At 45.1% G+C, this 18,436-nt stretch overlaps 3 protein-coding genes and 1 long non-coding RNA gene across 5 annotated transcripts in view; 3 read left to right on the top strand and 1 right to left on the bottom strand.

Moving 5' to 3' along the window:
* nf1a (neurofibromin 1a) overlaps positions 1 to 18,436 on the bottom strand; it is an 88,177-nt gene that overhangs the window by 24,789 nt on the left and 44,952 nt on the right. The gene's annotated exons all lie outside the window — the stretch shown is intronic.
* Positions 382 to 3,045, top strand: LOC134100109 (protein EVI2B). Its single transcript, XM_062553157.1, has 2 exons — positions 382 to 509; positions 1,004 to 3,045. Exons 1-2 carry the CDS (start codon positions 492 to 494, stop codon positions 2,444 to 2,446), a joined length of 1,461 nt encoding a protein of 486 aa, XP_062409141.1. The 5' UTR covers positions 382 to 491; the 3' UTR covers positions 2,447 to 3,045.
* omgb (oligodendrocyte myelin glycoprotein b) lies at positions 9,099 to 13,385 on the top strand. Its single transcript, XM_062552787.1, has 2 exons — positions 9,099 to 9,581; positions 11,790 to 13,385. Exons 1-2 carry the CDS (start codon positions 9,568 to 9,570, stop codon positions 13,012 to 13,014), a joined length of 1,239 nt encoding a protein of 412 aa, XP_062408771.1. The 5' UTR covers positions 9,099 to 9,567; the 3' UTR covers positions 13,015 to 13,385.
* LOC134099785 (uncharacterized) lies at positions 14,742 to 16,082 on the top strand. Its single transcript, XR_009941159.1, has 2 exons — positions 14,742 to 14,835; positions 15,626 to 16,082. It is a non-coding gene; the product is annotated as an uncharacterized LOC134099785 (long non-coding RNA).

The raw sequence follows: 18,436 nt of genomic DNA, 5'->3' as shown, positions 1-18,436 counted from the left end.
TTTTTTTTTACAACTTTAGATTTGCAATTTTATTGCCCCAATCTTGCTTTATGATGTCCCCATCTTTGCTTTGTAATGCAATGTACCGTTGGAATGGGGAAAGAACTATTTTAAAGCTAAGGCCAGACTTAATAGCTGAAATTGCAAACAGTGGCATTTTGAGGGCACAAACTGAAACGAGTGATGACAAGATGATAACTTTTGATATGCTCTGCCGATGTACTGCGATATACCACTTGATTTAACAAGTAAAATCCACTCTGAAATGGAGGGGGGCGGTTTCACAGCGCTTCCTGTCACTTTATGAAGCAACTGACTTGAGTTCCGTTTTCCTCAAACCTCACTCTTGACAAGATCAGTCACAGTTAAGGCGTGGTTTCATCAGTCAACCGAACAAGGATATGTGATCGAGACATAATCAGAGGAGTCGCAAGTCCGATAATCTTCCATATCAACCACGTGAACATATGATACCTGGTCAACAGCAGTGAATGGGGTACAACCAGAAGGTCAGTGCATGTTGAATTGGATCACTTTTCTTGGTAGAGAAGGACATAAACTGCTACACAATGATCTCCTTGATTAATGTGGGGACTGTCATTAAGAAAATGCCCTTGTATTGCAAGCACATGATGTAATGGTCATACTATTTAAGTAGTTCATTTTAATGAGGATGTAAAGGAACGAATGATTTTGTCATCATCACATGTCACTACAAACAGCTGACCCGAGTTTTCTCTTTAAGACCACATTGCATGTGAGTCTTGAAACTCCAGTGTCGCAAACAGAACATCTTTCTGAAATCTAAGAATAGAAATAAGTTTACTATCAGAATGTATCTGTTAGGCCAAATGTCTTGCACACTGTCTGTGCTGTACAACATGATCACATAAACCATGTGCATTTGTTCAACTGTGCAAAATTATAATGTTAACACAGAGGGGAAGTACACAATGTTCACAGAAACCAACCAATAGAGGACTTTTTATTCTTTGTTTTCTAGACTTCTCCAAAAACGTGTACTTTGAGTCTGGGCAGAATGGAGCAGCTATGTGGTGGACTTCTGCTGCTGTTCTGCGCCCTGTCACCACTGGAGCTGGATGGGGCTCCGGTGAGTCCCTTCACACCTTCACAACCTGAGAACACAACCCTGCACGCACTGAAACAAGACACCATGATCACTACAATCAAGCAAAGCCAGGAGCCTCCAGCAACTGCTGCTGCTACGCTTGAGACAACAACAGGACCAATATCCAATCTAACGAATCATACAATTCAAGGCCCTCCGATGGCCCTTCAACCAGCATCAAATTATACAGAGAAGCCAAGTGCAACTTCTGCAGTGGAAATGAGCACACATCGCCCAATAGTTTTAGACAAGCTGATAGTAAGCCCAACCTTAAGCCACTCTGATGCCAATCAGACGGATTGGTTTGAGAGCCGCAACCATACAGCAATGACCAGTGCTGAGCCACACAGCAGCCAACCCACCCCCACAGCCAGGGGGGCGTCCACACGGAGCCCGTCTACCAACGCTACGCCAAGTAGCACACAACCAGCCACGGCTCCTACTGCAGGGCATGCAAGTACAAGGCCACAGAAACCGACCACTATGAGGAGCACCACAAGGAGAACTGCTCACCCAGTTAAACCCCCCACTCCTGCACCTACGGAGACCAGTGGGACTATTGCAGCCATCTTGATTGGCTTGATTTTGCTAGTGATGTTTGTGGGCATCATAGTTATCATGGTCAAAAAGCGCCAATGGCAGAGGAGGCAAAGGGAGAACTCAGACTGGGCAGGCCCCTCCCCATTCCTCGATGGAAGCACCCAGCCTCACTTCAGCACGGATTCCACCAGGCAGGAGTCCAAGAGAATCTCCATCGCGGGGTTCCTTCCTCAAAATCTCTCCAAGCGGAATTCTCTGCTCGATGATATGGATGAGGGCCTTGATATGGACGTTTTGGCAGGTACCACATTTGGACAAAACCACCACGTTGAAACTAAACCAGCGAACGGAACTTTTCAAGAGAAAAAAAGGGAAATTGAGAATGAGCAGGACACTCAGACCATCAACTCCGCTTCAGAGACTGTCCAAAAGACCACTGATGCAGCTATCACCGACCCAAATCCAGAAGCAGAGATCATTAAGGAGGACAATAACTCTGACATAAATCCAAACGAGACTCCCTCAGGTCTACCACCACCACCAGCCAGCATCCCTCCTCCACCAACAAGCATCCCTCCTCCACCAGCCAGCATCCCTCCTCCACCAGCCAGCATCCCTCCTCCACCAGCCAGCATCCCTCCTCCACCAGCCAGCATCCCTCCTCCACCAGCCAGCATCCCTCCTCCACCTCCAGGTACTGACCTTCAACCTTCAGAGGACACAACACCAGCATCAGAAGTACAAATCCCTCCAGCACCACCCTTGACTCCATCCTAACTCCTAACGTCTACAATACGTCACTCATCTTTGAAATACCAAAGAGAAACTAAACGGCCTGACCAAGCATCAAATACCACAAAGGAAGGAAACTGTTTAACTGGAAAGGGCAGATGGAAATAGCATAAGCATCAAACGAAATTAAACTGATCTGTGCATCAGCAGGAACAGAAACTGATGGCATGCATATGAAATAACAAAAATAACTTACTATTTTTGTGAAGTGAAACATCATTCATACTTAGGGAAGAGACTGACAGGTACTGTAGACAGACATAGGTATGATGAGACATCTGTCTGAGCCATGTATTGGAAGGAGAATGGGAATGGACAGCCATAAAAGAGAAAAGCTAAACAAGCCAGAGCCTGCATTATGCACATTCAATTGTAATTGGACTACATATACAGTAATTCCCCTGTATAAGATGTATCGTGTATACACAGCGTGACTGTTTTATGGGGAGGAGGTAGCACTGAACACACCTGTGTATTAAGCACAGTTTATGAAGCATTTCTTTATTGTGTCAGAAGTGAGCGCCCACAAGAGGCGCAGCAGCCCAATGAATCAGAATCAGTTTGTGCTTTAATCCCCCCCCCCCCCCCCCAAAAAAAAAAATGCTTAAAAAGAAACGAGTTCCCATGTATAGCCTATCCCCGAGTATGAACCTCAGACCTGAGATCATTTGCTATATCAAGGTATGAACCTTGGTAGACTGCACGAATGCACAGTATTATAGCTATAGGATTATAAAGTTGTGACACCTACAGTATGTCAATATGTAAATATGCAAACATACGAGAGGTGGTACCAAAATGCCGTTGCTATAGTTACTGCCACACAACTCTGCATTAAAATGCTAAAAGACACTGGACATTTTACAGACATTGAGTACGGCCTTTCTTGCATGATTGCAGCCTGACAAGCGAGCACAAGTGTCAGTGGCATAACACACGACTGCAGAATCCCTGTGCGTTCTGCATCAGAAAAGAAGAGGAAATGACTACAGGCAGAGACTACGCAACTATTTTAAGGCATCAAAAGCAACTTCCTTCCAGTTCTGAGGATATCCTGCACGGACATGTGATAATCACACCTGCTTTGGTGTGGCAAAAAAAATCTTTATGATAGTATAGTATTTGTTATTGTATATTTTGCTATATGGCTGCACTGCCAAATAAAACATGTGTCTCTGTTTACTAGCTGTGATGTCAACAGGACCAATTATGTTAAGGGAGGAAAATCAATATGTTTTTAAGCTTAAAAAGCCAGTACAGTCTAATCATTTTCAAGATAATGTATTTTATTTCTGTTGGTTGCAGGAAAATACATAAATCAATGAAACATTGATATTATGACTGACAGCGCTTAGTAGGACTCCACTCTAAGAAGGCCGATAGTGTTGCAATGCAAGCTTTAACTCATTTGATTGGTGTTGCCAGGCAGTTCCGCATGCAGAGATCTGCTCATCCCCTCTGATTGGTGCAGCCGCCTGCTACAGATCTGAAGCTTCATGCCAACGCTGCCTCTGCAGCATGCGAGCACTTCTCCCCAGTTCTCCCTCCCACTAGACACTCTAGACACACTAGACACACCACTGTAGCCAGGCCACAGGCGCAATGCTCTCCTTTCTGCTCCCCTGAAAGGCTTCTTGTTTATTTTAAGGAATTAAATTGGAGTGTACTAAGATGAGGTCGTCAAGTCAAATAGGGTTTTTTTCATCCTTCACAATCATGTGTGTGTTACCATATCAACATGTATATGCTAACTTTACATTACATACATTTAGAACTACTGAAGAGTGAGGAAGACAATTTGGTTCATTATTTACATTTCAAGTTAGAACGATAAAAAATGTTAGTGGGCAATATCTTAACATACACTGCAGATGTGTCTGCTACACATTCAGCCATACAGTATGTATCTTTCTAAAGGAACTCTATTTGGATTAGCATTAACAACACTTATAGTAAAAAGAACTTTGCAAGTAGAAGAACAGGAGGGCATTTAATGCAACAACATTAGCATCTAGCCAGTAGCAGCTAGCATTTAGGTTAGTACTCGTTACATTTTCATCTTTCAGCGTACTAATAGGTTCTAGGCAGAATAGTATGCTAACATTTTCCTTATATTTCTGTACATAACTGATGCACTGCTTCTCAGTCTCATGTCTGAAACTCTATGGTAACACAAATAGCTGAGGCCATGAAGTTCTGGTTAGCCTCACACTGCTTTTTGAGCGCATGCCTGAAACTATCAGAGGAAACAGGGCCTCCAACATCTCACTACCATAGCAATAGCCTCATAGGCAACAAGGCTGTACTGGCACGTGAATCTATATAGCATTCATCCAAAGAAGATGGAGTCATATCAATGACAATCAAGCAAAAACAACAAGGAAGCAAAATATACGTGACCCTTGACTCCAGCAGGAAGCAACATGTATGTGACCCTTGACCCTTTATCTACTTTCAAGCATTCACTTGTCAGCAGTCACTTAAAAGACAGCTTTGCGCACAGGCAGGAGTTAAATAGGACGGTAGAAGTACACCATGGGCAGCATCATGGATCATTTGCATAACCATTCCAACAGCCTTGAGGGAGCAGTCACATAAGCATACAGAGGGTCTTTACTAAGGATCTGATTCTCTGTAATGATAACAAATGTGTTCACCGCTCTCAGTCTACTTAGTATTAAATGCAAATGAACTGACCGACACCTCACAGTAGGCAACAAACAAACAAACACATACTGTATGACTGCAAAAAACTCCTAGTAACACATCTCTAATTTCATAACACTTCAAAGGAAGCAAAGGGTCTGGAAGTGCCACTTCATTAACTTTGCTGAAAATACAACAAAGAGAGAGAAAGGCTGGATGACAACGCAAGTGTGCCAGACTCACTTCTCCTTTCATGTTCCTCAATTTAGCCATAAGATAATAAAATGTTTTCCAGGTCTGTTTGAAGCACGCGCCAAAAGAAACAACAGGAAAATATTGTCCAGTTGAGGATGTTTGAATCTCCTGCTCTGATTCAGGCCAAATGTTGGCTACAATGTTGCACATTTCTGAGATTACAAAAAGCATGCAAATGCTGATATATTATTGAGAATAATTACCCAGAGACCAACAGGGCATACACAGGCCCAAACAGAAGTGGGGACAGAAACTCACTTCACAAGTAACGGACATATAAGCACCATAAACCACATTTGCTGCTGTCAGCATGTGAGTGTGGTGTGAAAACACGCAAGACAAACTAATACGACCAAGCATGATGACCAAACAACAGAAGCTACTGCACTAGTGTGCACTACTGTGGCAGGTGCATGTAGCCTAGCGGCCAACATACACACCTGTGGATGAAAGGCACCGTTTCCGGCAGGAGAAAATCTGGGGCGGGGAGTACTGTAGTCCTCATCCATTCTCAACACGGGGCCTTAAGCACATAACCCCCCATGAGTCACACGGCATTAATGTCACGCTAGCCCAGAAAGGACACATGAACTAGTGGAGTGGAACACAATTAGCCCCCATCACATGATGTGGAGCATTGTCCGTCCGTCTGTGTGTGTGTGTGTGTGTGTGTGTGTGTGTGTGTGTGTGCGTGAAGGGCAGATAACCAGTAGAGTGTGTCTGCGTGATAAAACAGGTGCATCCAAGAGAGGGGGCTGAACTGCTCAGCCTCCCTGGGTGCACTGTGAGGAGAAGCACAGTTGTATTCACCTGCATGACTATGTAGGGGAGGTCTGTGCATGGGTGATATACAGTATGTCATGCATACAAAAATCTGCTGAAGAGAATGGTACATGTGTGTGAAGAGGAGTGTGTGCACATGTGCACTGGGAATGGGGAGAGCACAGAGGGGTGGGGCAATGTCAGCACTTGCAGGGGGAGGGAGATGACGCTAAATAAATGCGTTGTTGTGCTGTGTTGCCTGGATGATACGAACTTACATCAGATCCAAAACATCATGAAACAACAGAAGTAGTTAGCTCGCTAGTCAGCGGGAGCTAGCATAGAGGTAAAAATAGCTAACGCCAGGACCACAGGCTATAAACAAAGCTCTACTTCAACCCTCTCTGGTATAAACATCCAACATAACAAATTAATAGAAAATAATGACACACCTGGAAAATATAAACAGCACACAGAGGTCTGAGGCTCCTTCCCAACTCCTACAAAAAGCAACAATGCTAAATAACAGCGACGTTAACTATTAGCTGTTAATTGCTAACCACTAACAGCTAGTTGCAAGCTAATCGACAACACTTCAAGCTATTCACGTTTGCAAGGATAATCCTGCCTGTCCCGCAACAAACACAACAACGTGATTGCAGTTTAAATTTTTATTGTACGTACACAACAAAATGTCACTGTTTTCTGTACTCTGGTGTTCTCGTCTGTGTTCATACTCGTAGGGCAATGTTTATCGTTACCATGGCAATTTGTACTTTCTGCCTTGCGCTCATAGACCTAAAAGAAATGGACAAACAGACTCCGTCGTTCTCAATGAGAGGGGGCTGAAACAAAAAATCGTTTCCTGTTCATCGTACTGCGCAGACTCAAACTCATTTTGTGACGTTAGCCTGTTGTAACTCGTCTGATAGATCGAAAACCTCTGAAATTGTTAACGTTCGTTTTTTAATATTATTATTATGTGTACTTGCCTCTAGGTAATGCTTTACCATATCAAACAGTAGGCTACCGTAGGCTACACGCATTTTCACTGATCTTGCGAATGACTCTCCGTCATGGTTTTCGTGCAGGCTCACTCAGCTTCTCATCCAAACATAGAGAGCCGAAGTCCCGCCCCTTCCGTTTGCCTCCATGGGACCTATCTTTGGATTTTTTTTTAATGGCAGTCAATGGAGAAATAGAAATTATTTTCTGGTCCCGATTGTCTTGTGCCTTGGATTACCCATATGATGTTTGTCAATTTTAATGACAATTTTTCATGTAAAGACATTTGAAAAGTATGTCGTAACTAGTGAATTACAACATTGTGAAAGATCGTGTTTCCAATGACTACAAACACATCAGTCGCGTTAGTGACGTTACACCAACTCACAGCCACGGGCGCCAGCAACAGGTCTTATTTGAGCTTCCCCCTTGCCGATGAAAATATCATGAGTCAGAGGATTAAACACATCAGATAAGTTGTATTTCATTCATAGACTGTACAAACACTACTGTTAAGTGACTTAGCTGGCAGCAAGATGTAACCGTTAACTAGCATAATAACTAGCTAACTAGCCAGCCTCTCGTTTGCTAGTTGGTGACGTGCATGGTTTGAGACGAGGGATGTAGTCCACTGAACGGATTCGCACAAAACTTACATAACTTTTAAAGTCTAACGAAAAACAGAACTTTATTAATGTGGAAAATTATCTTTTAAATTCCCACACATCATATGTGAAATGCACGGTCCAACTCGAACGGGACCAAAAAATAATTGTTATCTCTCCATTGACTCCCATGCATTAAAAATCGTAAAATAGGTCCCATAGACCGGAAGTAGAAGGGCGGGACTTCGGCTCTCTATTACGGGCGAACGTTAGCTTCCCTACAACAGACATGCTAAAATACTTCTTTACGGGAAACCAACGTAATATACGGGGAAGAAGTGAATTAATTTTGCCTTCGATACCCTATATAGAATACACAGAAGCTATAAGGGAGACAAAGGGCACATGTTATATGAAGTTATGGGATCGCAAAAAAATCTGAAATCTATGGCCGTCCAAGGGAGTTAGCAGAGTGTTGATCACCAGCTCATTTCGTGTTTCTACTTCCGGGAATATGCCTGCCCCCTTGCTTGCGCTGCAAGCAGGCTGCAAGGGCGCATTTCTATACGTCATCGGTACACCCCCCATCTCTACCCAGAACTGTGCCGGCTGCGTTCCCACCTAAGCGCACCCGGGTAACATCTAGAAGTAGTACTAGGGGGCTAGTAGGGTGAGTTCCGGGTAAGAAAATACCCGAGTTTTGCGTTCCCACATACAGCCACCCGTTTGATATCCGTTTGACATCCGGATGTCTCGCTCATGTGGGAAAGGGACTAATAAGTATGTGTGTGTCTGAAGGTCAGTTCAGGAGACCGAGCTTCTCCAGGACAAGCAGCCAGTAGTGAGTATGTGAGAGGCGCTAGATATGTCAGAAAGAGGCAGCGCTAGAACATTAGAGGGAGCTAAAGAGAAGGGAGGGAGGAAGGGTAGGGAGAGAGAGGGAGAGAGAGGGGGGACAGAGAGAGGGAGAGAGAGGTAGAAAGAGAGAGAGAGAGCTGAATATAAAAGATTGCAGTCAGCACCTGGCGAGCTCCAGCCTCATCAGCAGCAGAGGGGGCACCCACTCACTCACTGGCGGTGCTGCAGTTCACCATCTCAGCCCCCAGCATCTCCATCCCCAGCAGTCTGCACCCTCCCTCTCCCCTCTCCCCACTCACACACAGTCTCATTTCTCTCCTCCTCTCTCGCTCTCGCACACATGCACACATTTACCCAACGCTCCGGCTCAGTCCTTCCCACTCGCTCCCCCTCTCTACTGAACACACAGTTAAGTGGCGAGTGAGCGAGCGAGCAGCCTGCAGCAGCAGCAGGAGAGAAGAGGAGGAAGGGGAGGAGGAGGAGGAGGAGGAGGAGGAGCAGGAAAAAGGAGGTGTCGTAGGACGCTTCTCATCGCAGGAGGAACAGGACATTATTGCTATGCCAGGGGGAGAGATCACCGCAGGGGAGGGCTGACCAGAGCCACTGCCTGCCAACACCTAACCCCAAGACACTGCCATCCAGACAGAGCGGAGGAGGGGGCAGGGAACCCGTGGACAGCTGGACAACCGGACACAGTAAATGCACTTGGTCTCCGGGATTACACGGATAAAAAGAGAGAAAAAGGAAGACCCAACACAGAGGACAAGGGATCAACTTGGGAAAAGTCTGGAAATAAAATTTGTCCTTGGTTTCTTGGGTGCTGTAGGGGGGGAAAAAAAAACAGAAGCGCGATAGAAAGAGGGGAAGGGGGGGTCGGAGAAACGGAGGAGGCAGGAGGGTGGAGGACCAGACCGGAGCAACAAAACGACAGAGAGAAACAGAGAGAGGAAGAGAGAGAGAAATGACTTCAAAGTGATGGAAAGGATCAGGTAAGCAAGAAACGGCATGGAAAGGCATGTCATCAGAGGTGTGGGGAACGTATGCCGGAACACACACACACACACACATGCAGACCGAGCATGCACACACACACACACACACAAACACACACACACACGCAGGAGACTGAGCATACACACACACATTGCTATTCGCACAGGCCATGCTGAATTCTATTTTCTTCCACATTTACTGGGGCAGATTGCAGCAGCGAGCTTAGGAGTCCTGCTCAGTCTCCCTGCAGATGAGGCAAAGAGAGAGCACATATGCTATTCTTCTCATCACAACTAGCATGTTATGCTCTCCTAACTAGCTGCTGGACCGGCTAACTGGGAGAATAATGTTGCACATGCATGTGGACACGCCAGGTTTAGTCACTTTGCAGCTTTCACGCTTTACCATTTGCACATGACCTTAATAAAACAGAAGACAGCCGGCCAAGATAAGCGCTAGTGTGTGAGCATGCCCCGTGAGAAGTTTCTAGAAGCCGACTGTGTGTCTGCTGCAACACACAAGACACACATTTAATTGAGAGTGGGGGCTGGGAGGGGGTTACAGGAAATTAGACAAATATTGAGACTACATGATAGAGTGAGACAGACACACACACACACACACACACAGAGGCTCTCCCTGAGTCCCACACACAGATTGTCCTGAGATGCCCCAGATTGTGCACTATGGCTCTGAGGTGCAGCGAGAGGACAGGGCAGGTATAACAAGGCTGAACACATCCCAACAAGCACATTGCAGCAAAAACATTGCCGCTGGCAAGGACTCAAGCACCCCCACTGCATGCCACTAAGAAAACCAACTACCGAGCAAGGGGCCCTGGAGTCTTCTCCCAACAGCCTTCCCTCTCCCACAAGCACTGAGCTCTTCATTCAGTAAGCCAGGGCTGGGGCTGATTTTCTGTTGGGACTGGTAGCAGCATATGGTGATCGGCAGGCAAGGGTGGACTGTGCAGCCTTCCAGGCTTCCAGAAGGCAGAGACTGCAGGCATAAAGCAGACCCCAACTGCACAATGATCATGATCAAGTCCCGCTCATCTACTGCAGTGGACACGGAGGACATCTGTGTGTCTCTGTACAACCTTGCTCACCCTCAATCACTGCTCAGAGAGCTGGCCAGCGCGTTTAATGACGGCCATTGCAGCCTCATTCACTCCGTATCTCAAATGTACTCCCTAATTCAACGTGCTGACATTTATGACATGGTCATGCAACGCTGCACTCAGCTCTAACACTTATGAAGTTTAGTGCAGTGATACCCAGCATGACATGTCAGTGATGCAAATATTCAGACCTAAATCACTCACCGCCATATACAGGCAAAAACAACAACAACAACAACAACACTCAGTCAATTCTTATAACTTATTACATTAGCATTGTCTGATCGTACAGTATTCCATGGCAGGAGCCCAAAGTGTACATTTCCCAGGCACTTGCAAATTGACCCTGTGCATGTACAGTAGTTGGCTCACATATTATATAGATTTGTCAAAACTGACCAGTTTGTGTACGGATGAACTTCTTTTCTGCTTCATTATGACTTCAGATGCGGTCAAGAGCACAGTGGTGAGGGACGTAATGAAAACTGAAAGGAAAAGCCTGATATATAATTTTGGAGATTACAAAATTAAAAAGTCCAGGAGAGATCAGTGAGTGAAATTCTTGTGCAAATCAGCAACAACTCCAGCTACCATCAGTACAATTCCGAATAAGAAACCAACAGAAAACCTCATTACATTAGGCACATTTACATGGACATCCGTTGTTGCCTTCTTTTCCTTGAGAAGATACAGCAGTCAATCCGAATGACTGTATACATGGGTGTGTGCATTTGGAATAGGAGCGGACTAAAAGACCTCTTTCATTCCAATTACATTTCTGATTGGATCAGGAATTTTCATTCCTTTTCTAATCGGAACAGAAGCGTAAACGTGTAATTTGTATGTAAATGATGTACTATTGTGTCGATTAAGGTAATTCACTTTGAACATATTGTGCAAAGAGTGTTACACAGACTTTATTCTACATCTGATGAAGGCTGAAATCTACATGTAACTCTTGTTATGCCCGTGGCTCAGGAGAACAGCCATCCCAGCCCAGTATATAACCTAGTGGATGCTTGACTGGTGCTGAGTGTAGTCCTCATGTGTGTGCTACTGCTAACCCTGCGTGTGCGGTCCCCAGGACTCCAGCTCTGGGCATGGCTGCGCTGCTGTGCCGCGTGTGGCTGCTGGCGCCTCTGCTGCCCATGCTGCTGCTGGGCATGCGCGCGGTGGCCGTGTGCCCCTCCATGTGCTCCTGCAGCCAGGCCCACCGCACCGTCGACTGCTCCGCCCGCGGCCTCGCCCAGCTGCCCGACGGCCTGCAGCACAACATCCGCTCCCTCAACATCTCCCACAACCGCCTGCAGGACCTGGACGGCCTCCTCGGCCACTTCACCCACCTGCGAACGCTGGACGTGTCCCACAACCGCCTGCACAAGTTCCCCTCGGGCCTCCCGCGGGCGCTGTGGGACATCCGCGCGGCCAGGAACCGCATGCGCGCCCTGGACAAGAACGACACCGCCTACCACTGGAACCTGCAGACGCTGGACCTGTCCGGGAACGAGCTGGACCGCGTGGTGTTCATTAACAACACGCTTCCGGCCCTGCAGGCTCTGAACCTCAGCCACAACAAGTTCTGGACCGTGCCCACCAACATGCCCCACAACCTGCAGACGGCGGACCTCTCGCACAACTTCCTCCTGCAGATCCTGCCCGGCTCACTGGACCGGCTGCCGCGCCTGGAGAGGTTCTACCTGCACGGCAACCGCTTCGCCTGGGTGGGCGAGGGAACGTTCGCGCACCTGGACGGCCTGAAGCTGCTGACGCTAGGGGACAACCCGTGGGCCTGTGACGAGGAGGAGAACATCACCCACCTGCTGGTGTGGGTGCAGCAGACCAGCGCCCGCGTCTTGGGGTGCCCGTGCCACACGCGCCACACCTGCGGGGAGGCCCACCTGGCCACGGGCACCTGGCATTCCTACGCCTCCTACACGGAGCACCCGCTGGGCACCGACGCGCGCAATCGCCTCCTGCGCGAGCCGAGCGACCTCAACGGGCCGTCCATGCAGGCGGTGACCTCGGGCTACCTGTCCAAGTGGGCGCTCATTAACCCGCGCCCCCAGGGCAACGGGAGCCTCTCGGCCGAGGTCTCGGAGCAGACACTATCCCGAGAGGGCAGTGCGGCGCTGACGGTCACGCCGCACCGCGGCCTCGGCGCCCAAACCAGCACAGCCGTCCACACGCGGGCCGCCAAAAAGGTGATCCCCGTACGGGCACGCAGCACGAGCCCTGGCCTGCACGCCACCACGGGCCAGACGCTCGCCTCCAGCCTTTTGATTACCACGGCCATCCTCAAGGGCTTCTGATGGTCACTCTCATGAACTCTAGCCTCATCTCTCCATCAGTAGTCCGTTCTTCCCCTCTCTGCATATGTGATGAAGTTGATTTGGGCTACTGATTATAAAGGCCTTCTGAATTGCCCTCTCCTGCCCTCCACCTGCCCCCAACCTCCCATTGCCTCCCACATCCTCCCTCTGTCTGGCTTGAATGTAAACAAAACAACAATAGACACAGAATGTGATAACAAAAAGAAAAACATAACTAAACAGTGTGCATATGATGTATTCACTCTCTCTCTGTCTTTCTGCTTCCAAACTCGTTAGCCGACCTCTGAAAAATGTAGTTGGAAAAATGTATGGCTCTAAAATGGATAACCATATATTCTGGAAAAAGTAAAACCTACAATACATAAACAAGAACTAGTCTGCTTCATGCATCATGCTTGTCTACTGATAAACACTATGTGCCAAACTGTTTGTTGTGGCTATGGATCCTCATCCCCATGTGGAACCTTAAGTGTCATGCACAGTTCACAGATGACTGCCATACTAAGCTCACAGGTATACACAGACATGTACACATGCAGGAAGTACACATGCAGGAACACATGCAGGTACACATGCAGGAACTGACTACTTACAAATCAAATGAAATTAGAACACACCACAATGACCATCTTAAAACAGATACCAGAGGACCTAAAAAGGATTCATCCTGTTGCTTAGAAGGTTCCTAACTGAGTGAAATGACCCAGAGGTGTCTGTCTGACCACCTGGTGTCATGATGAGAGCTGGCTTCAATGTCTCTTTCTCATCTTCTACACTACAGTATATAGCATTGGGTTCACTGGATCACCATTTACAAAAGGAGAGGAGACAATATCATCCCAAACAACATTTACACACCCACCACAATAACATTTGCTAGCCTAGAGCACTTGGATTCTCCAAGCTCTAAGGATTCTCTCGTTGTCTTTTCCCCTATGAATTCCTCCCATCTTTTCTTGACCTCATGATGTTTTCCACTGAGGTCAAAGAAAAGTGACTGTCCAGCCACAGCCAGTAGATAATGAAAGATAATTTTCATTTTCAACATTTTTTGCTAATGTAACACTCTCCACTTAAAACCAAGTGTCCACACTGATTACTGAGTCACTTACTGAAAATGAAGAGCTAATTACAAAGTAACCACGACCAAGCATGACCAAATTGTCTGGATCCAAGACTTCAAAAGAGCACAGACATGAAAATAATTTTCTAGCCAACAATTCAATGTGCAAAGTGCCTCTCAATACAATTCTATGTAAATAACTATTTCAACACCAGAAAAATATTTTATGATTCTAAACTATTTCAAACTATTTCTTACATGCAGTAAGCGCTACTTCCTGTAAGGCCAAAATGCCTGATCATGCAGCGTTAGTGACAGTGCGATCATATTTGCTATTTGTAGTAGCTCCCCCCTGTGGGTTAAGGTGGCACCAACACTCAGAAGGTTTGTACTCATCACATGCAACCCCTTTCCACCAAGATTCCTGAAAAATGGCAGGCTTTACACAACCCTGCACACAGGCAAACAAACCTCATCAAAAACACAACGTTGTGCATTGTGCACACACACACAGAGACACACACAGTCACCGTTTCCTCTCATACTGTTCAGCCATCTCTTGTCCAGCACAAGATCTGAATCTAGAACCCACCCACTCTGGTTCCCCAACAATACTACTGAATTCCATTACTCACCAACATAACGTCACAATACATTTGCATGGAGTAATAAAACGGCGCGTTCAGACAGGTTGCTGTTCTATCCTTCTCTTTCTGGAGCATACAAGACACCAACAGGTGAGTCTCAGAGAAATCAAGACCTTCAATTTTAGGACAAACAGATCCTTTGGCTTGACTGACCAACTAGAAAACTGAAAGATGAGTGTTATTTTACATCAGACATGAAATGACAGATAAAAGACCGAGTTAAGTGCTGCAACTGCCATTTTATCTGCTGTGTAATACAAAAACTGCATAGTTCATAGTTAACATCATACTTCAGGAGATTTACTTTATGGGAATGAATTCAACAAAGCTGTAATCTGAAAAAGACAAATGCTTGTGCTTGGCAATGCACCTCCAAAATTGGTATATTACCACTTCATTACCGATGGGGGAAGGGATATGCTCTGTGACTGGTACAAAATGTTTACCACTAAATGTCAAATCAACAACAAAAAAACAACAAAAAAATAGTTTAGAATGCATACTGTGTTGTGCAATGTCTTGCATTATCATTAAATGCCATATTAATCATAACCACCATAATAAATCATAACTCACTTCAGATATATTGAACAGAAAGAATCTTTGCACATAAAATGACAGCTATTTGCATTGTACATTTTTGTCGCTTTCTTGTTGACCGAAGAATGGAAAAAGAACAAGCTACAGTAAGAGGCAAGCCAGAAGGTGTTGACAAGAGAAAAGGGAAAACAGAGGAGGAAATAACATAATACAAACTATATTACTCTAAATTTGAGACATAAAACAATACAGATGCTACAGAGCAGACATCTACATGAGGATATTCCGATATCAAAACCAGCTCTGATTCTAAAGTTTTGTTTTGCTTTCTTTGAACCAGGTCATTGCAAACAATGCTTCTCCAAACACTAATCACCCTGATGCTCATAGGCACAACTATGGGCATGGGCAACAGCACCATGAGCACCGGCACCATGACCAACGTCACCATGAGCAACTCTGCCATCGCGCAGTTCGTGCCTTCCAGAATGGCTGGAGTATTCACCCTCTCGTTGACCTGCATGGTTCTTCACAACGAGATGACTGCATCCTAAGCAAGCTCTGACAAACACCACCCTTAGCCCTACTCAAGAGCATGCTGGAAATCTATGTGCTTTTCTTTGGACTGCAGATGCATTGCACTCGACCGTTTATGGAGAATATAGTGAAAGAACGGGAGAAGATTGTGCATGTTGTGTTTCTTCTGTGCTTTTGGTAACTGAAAGCACGTTCTAAGTCTAATTTGCCATCCTACACTACATATATGCATGTATACAAAATAAACTTTCAAGCCTGTATTGACAGCCTCAACTGAATTTCTTGAACATACGACATTCGATATTTTCAAAATATTTCTAGATTTTGACTAGACTAGATTCTGAATCCAACAGTATACTGGTAGTGCTATAACAATAGCAGATCATCACAATTATAACAACTACACACTTTATAATAACTACACACAATTCATCTTGTTAAGCATTTGTAAACTATTAGTAAAAGGTTTGTTCATCAACCTTTGTTCATCATTTGCTGTGTTTCTTCAAAATTCAATCATCTAATCCACCAAACACGTCAATGGCAGAATAAGCTGTTTGGCAATGGCAGAGAAGATTTGGCACATTTTTCATGGGTGCAACCAACATACTCAGCGCTGCTGCTCATCCCACATCCCCCTGTTTGATGCTCATTGAGCTCAATGCAAATCCAACAGGCTAATAGGCTAACTGGAAAAAGCACCATGCCAATCTCTACTGTAGCTATGGTGAAGGGTATGTGATGATGTGGGGCTATTTTAATTCCAAAGGCCAAGGGAACTTTATCAGGATGCATAATATCCTGGATCCATTAAATAGCTGGCCTTTAAAAATAAAAACATATAAAAAATCCTCCTGCTCCTATGGGAATTTAACATAGGGGTCAAATACTTATGCAACCTGCATTTAAGGAAGAACATTTATCTATTTACGATACATTCTTCAATCACAAAGAAAATTAGTGTCCTTAGCGGTTTGATTTTTACTCATTTTTGGAATTAAGGCATTACAATCAATTCTCAAAAGATGATTTTATATTCCTCTTTTTAGTCAACTTTAGCATGGGTGTGCATACTTACTATACCCACTGTATGTATTTTAAATGATGAAATGCATGATTCATTCATTAATTTTTCCATTTTAAAACAATCAAAAAACAAAAATGCACTTGTTTTTTGATTTTGTGATTGTGATTGAAATTGTACAGTAGTGAATCTGGAGAAAGAGATCACAGAGCAACCCAAGGTGGCATTCTCAGCAGGTCTGTGTGAAGGAAACATAGCGTCTGGGAACACTGACTTGAACTTGGTCTTCACTAAAATCATCACCAGCGTTGGAGAGGCCTACAGCAGCACAACAGGCTTCTTCACAGCTCCAGTAAGTGGAGTCTACTACTTCAGATTCACAGTCATGGATAATGTTGCTTCACAGTGGAGGGATATCAAGATGTCTAAGAATGGAGAGCAGGTCATGTATCTAAGTGACTATAAATCAAGTGGACACACCTATCTGTCCAATGGTGCTACTCTGCAGCTGGAGGTGGGAGATGTAGTTAACATGCGACTCCCTGCAGGCTCCAGGCTCTATGATGATACTAATAATTACAGCACCTTCAGTGGCTTCCTGCTCTTTGTTCTCTGAAGGGAACACACGGCTCAACTGGTCATCTTCTCATATGATGCATCATGTGCTTTATGAAAATGAGCAAATAAACTGCTTTTAAACTGCTGCTACTCTTCAGTGTCATCATTGATAATATTGAGAATTGTTGAATCAGATCAACACTTCCTTGCAGGTGTACATTCAAAATATACACAAGTGAGAGTAGCCATCACCACACATACTGTACATAAGCAGAGTGAAGTTAGATGGGGTCAATACATAAAATAAGTCATGGGAAATGCCACATATTATGGCTATCTGATCACTGCCCATGGACCTTTTTCACCTGAGAAGTGATCCAGTGTATTGTCTGATAACGGTCTCTGGCTTTAACAACTATCAACTACAACTGAAGTCTTTCTACTGTAACAAAAACAAAGCAGATTAACTTGTTGTGTCATGCTAACACAGCTTAAAAGCAACAAAATATCTGTGCCTTAAGTTATCAAAAGACCTTTTTGAAGATGTCATAGATGTCTAATTGCCTATATAATAAGGCAATAATATTCTTTAAACTCTTAGCTCAGTCCCTGCCTGAACTCAGTGGCTGATAACGTTAAGCCTGATGTGTCTCTGTGTGACATGAAGCGAGTGGGCCGACATAACGGCATGTAGCTCTGCCTGTCTTGCATGGTGGGTGACAGGTTGGATTTTCTCACAACACTGATAACTGGACAAACAGATACGTCCTGGAATAACAAACACGCGCATTTTCTAAATCTGTTCATGAATGACCACGGACTTTATTTGATATTATACAACATTTCTTACATAATGACAAGTGGGGAATATAAATGAAGGTGTCTCAGGAAGAACATTTCATCAAACTACTACTACCACTACCACCACCACCACCACCACTACCACCACTACCACTACCACTACTACAACAACTACTACGACTGCCACTTCTGCTGCTGCTACTACTGCTACTGCTGAGAAACAGAGTGCTC

The sequence above is a fragment of the Sardina pilchardus genome, chromosome 13 (genome assembly GCF_963854185.1).
Source record: "Sardina pilchardus chromosome 13, fSarPil1.1, whole genome shotgun sequence".
Taxonomy (NCBI): domain Eukaryota; kingdom Metazoa; phylum Chordata; class Actinopteri; order Clupeiformes; family Clupeidae; genus Sardina; species Sardina pilchardus.
The sequence above is the reverse complement of the archived record's forward strand: the minus strand, read 5'-3'. Positions and strand labels throughout refer to the sequence as shown.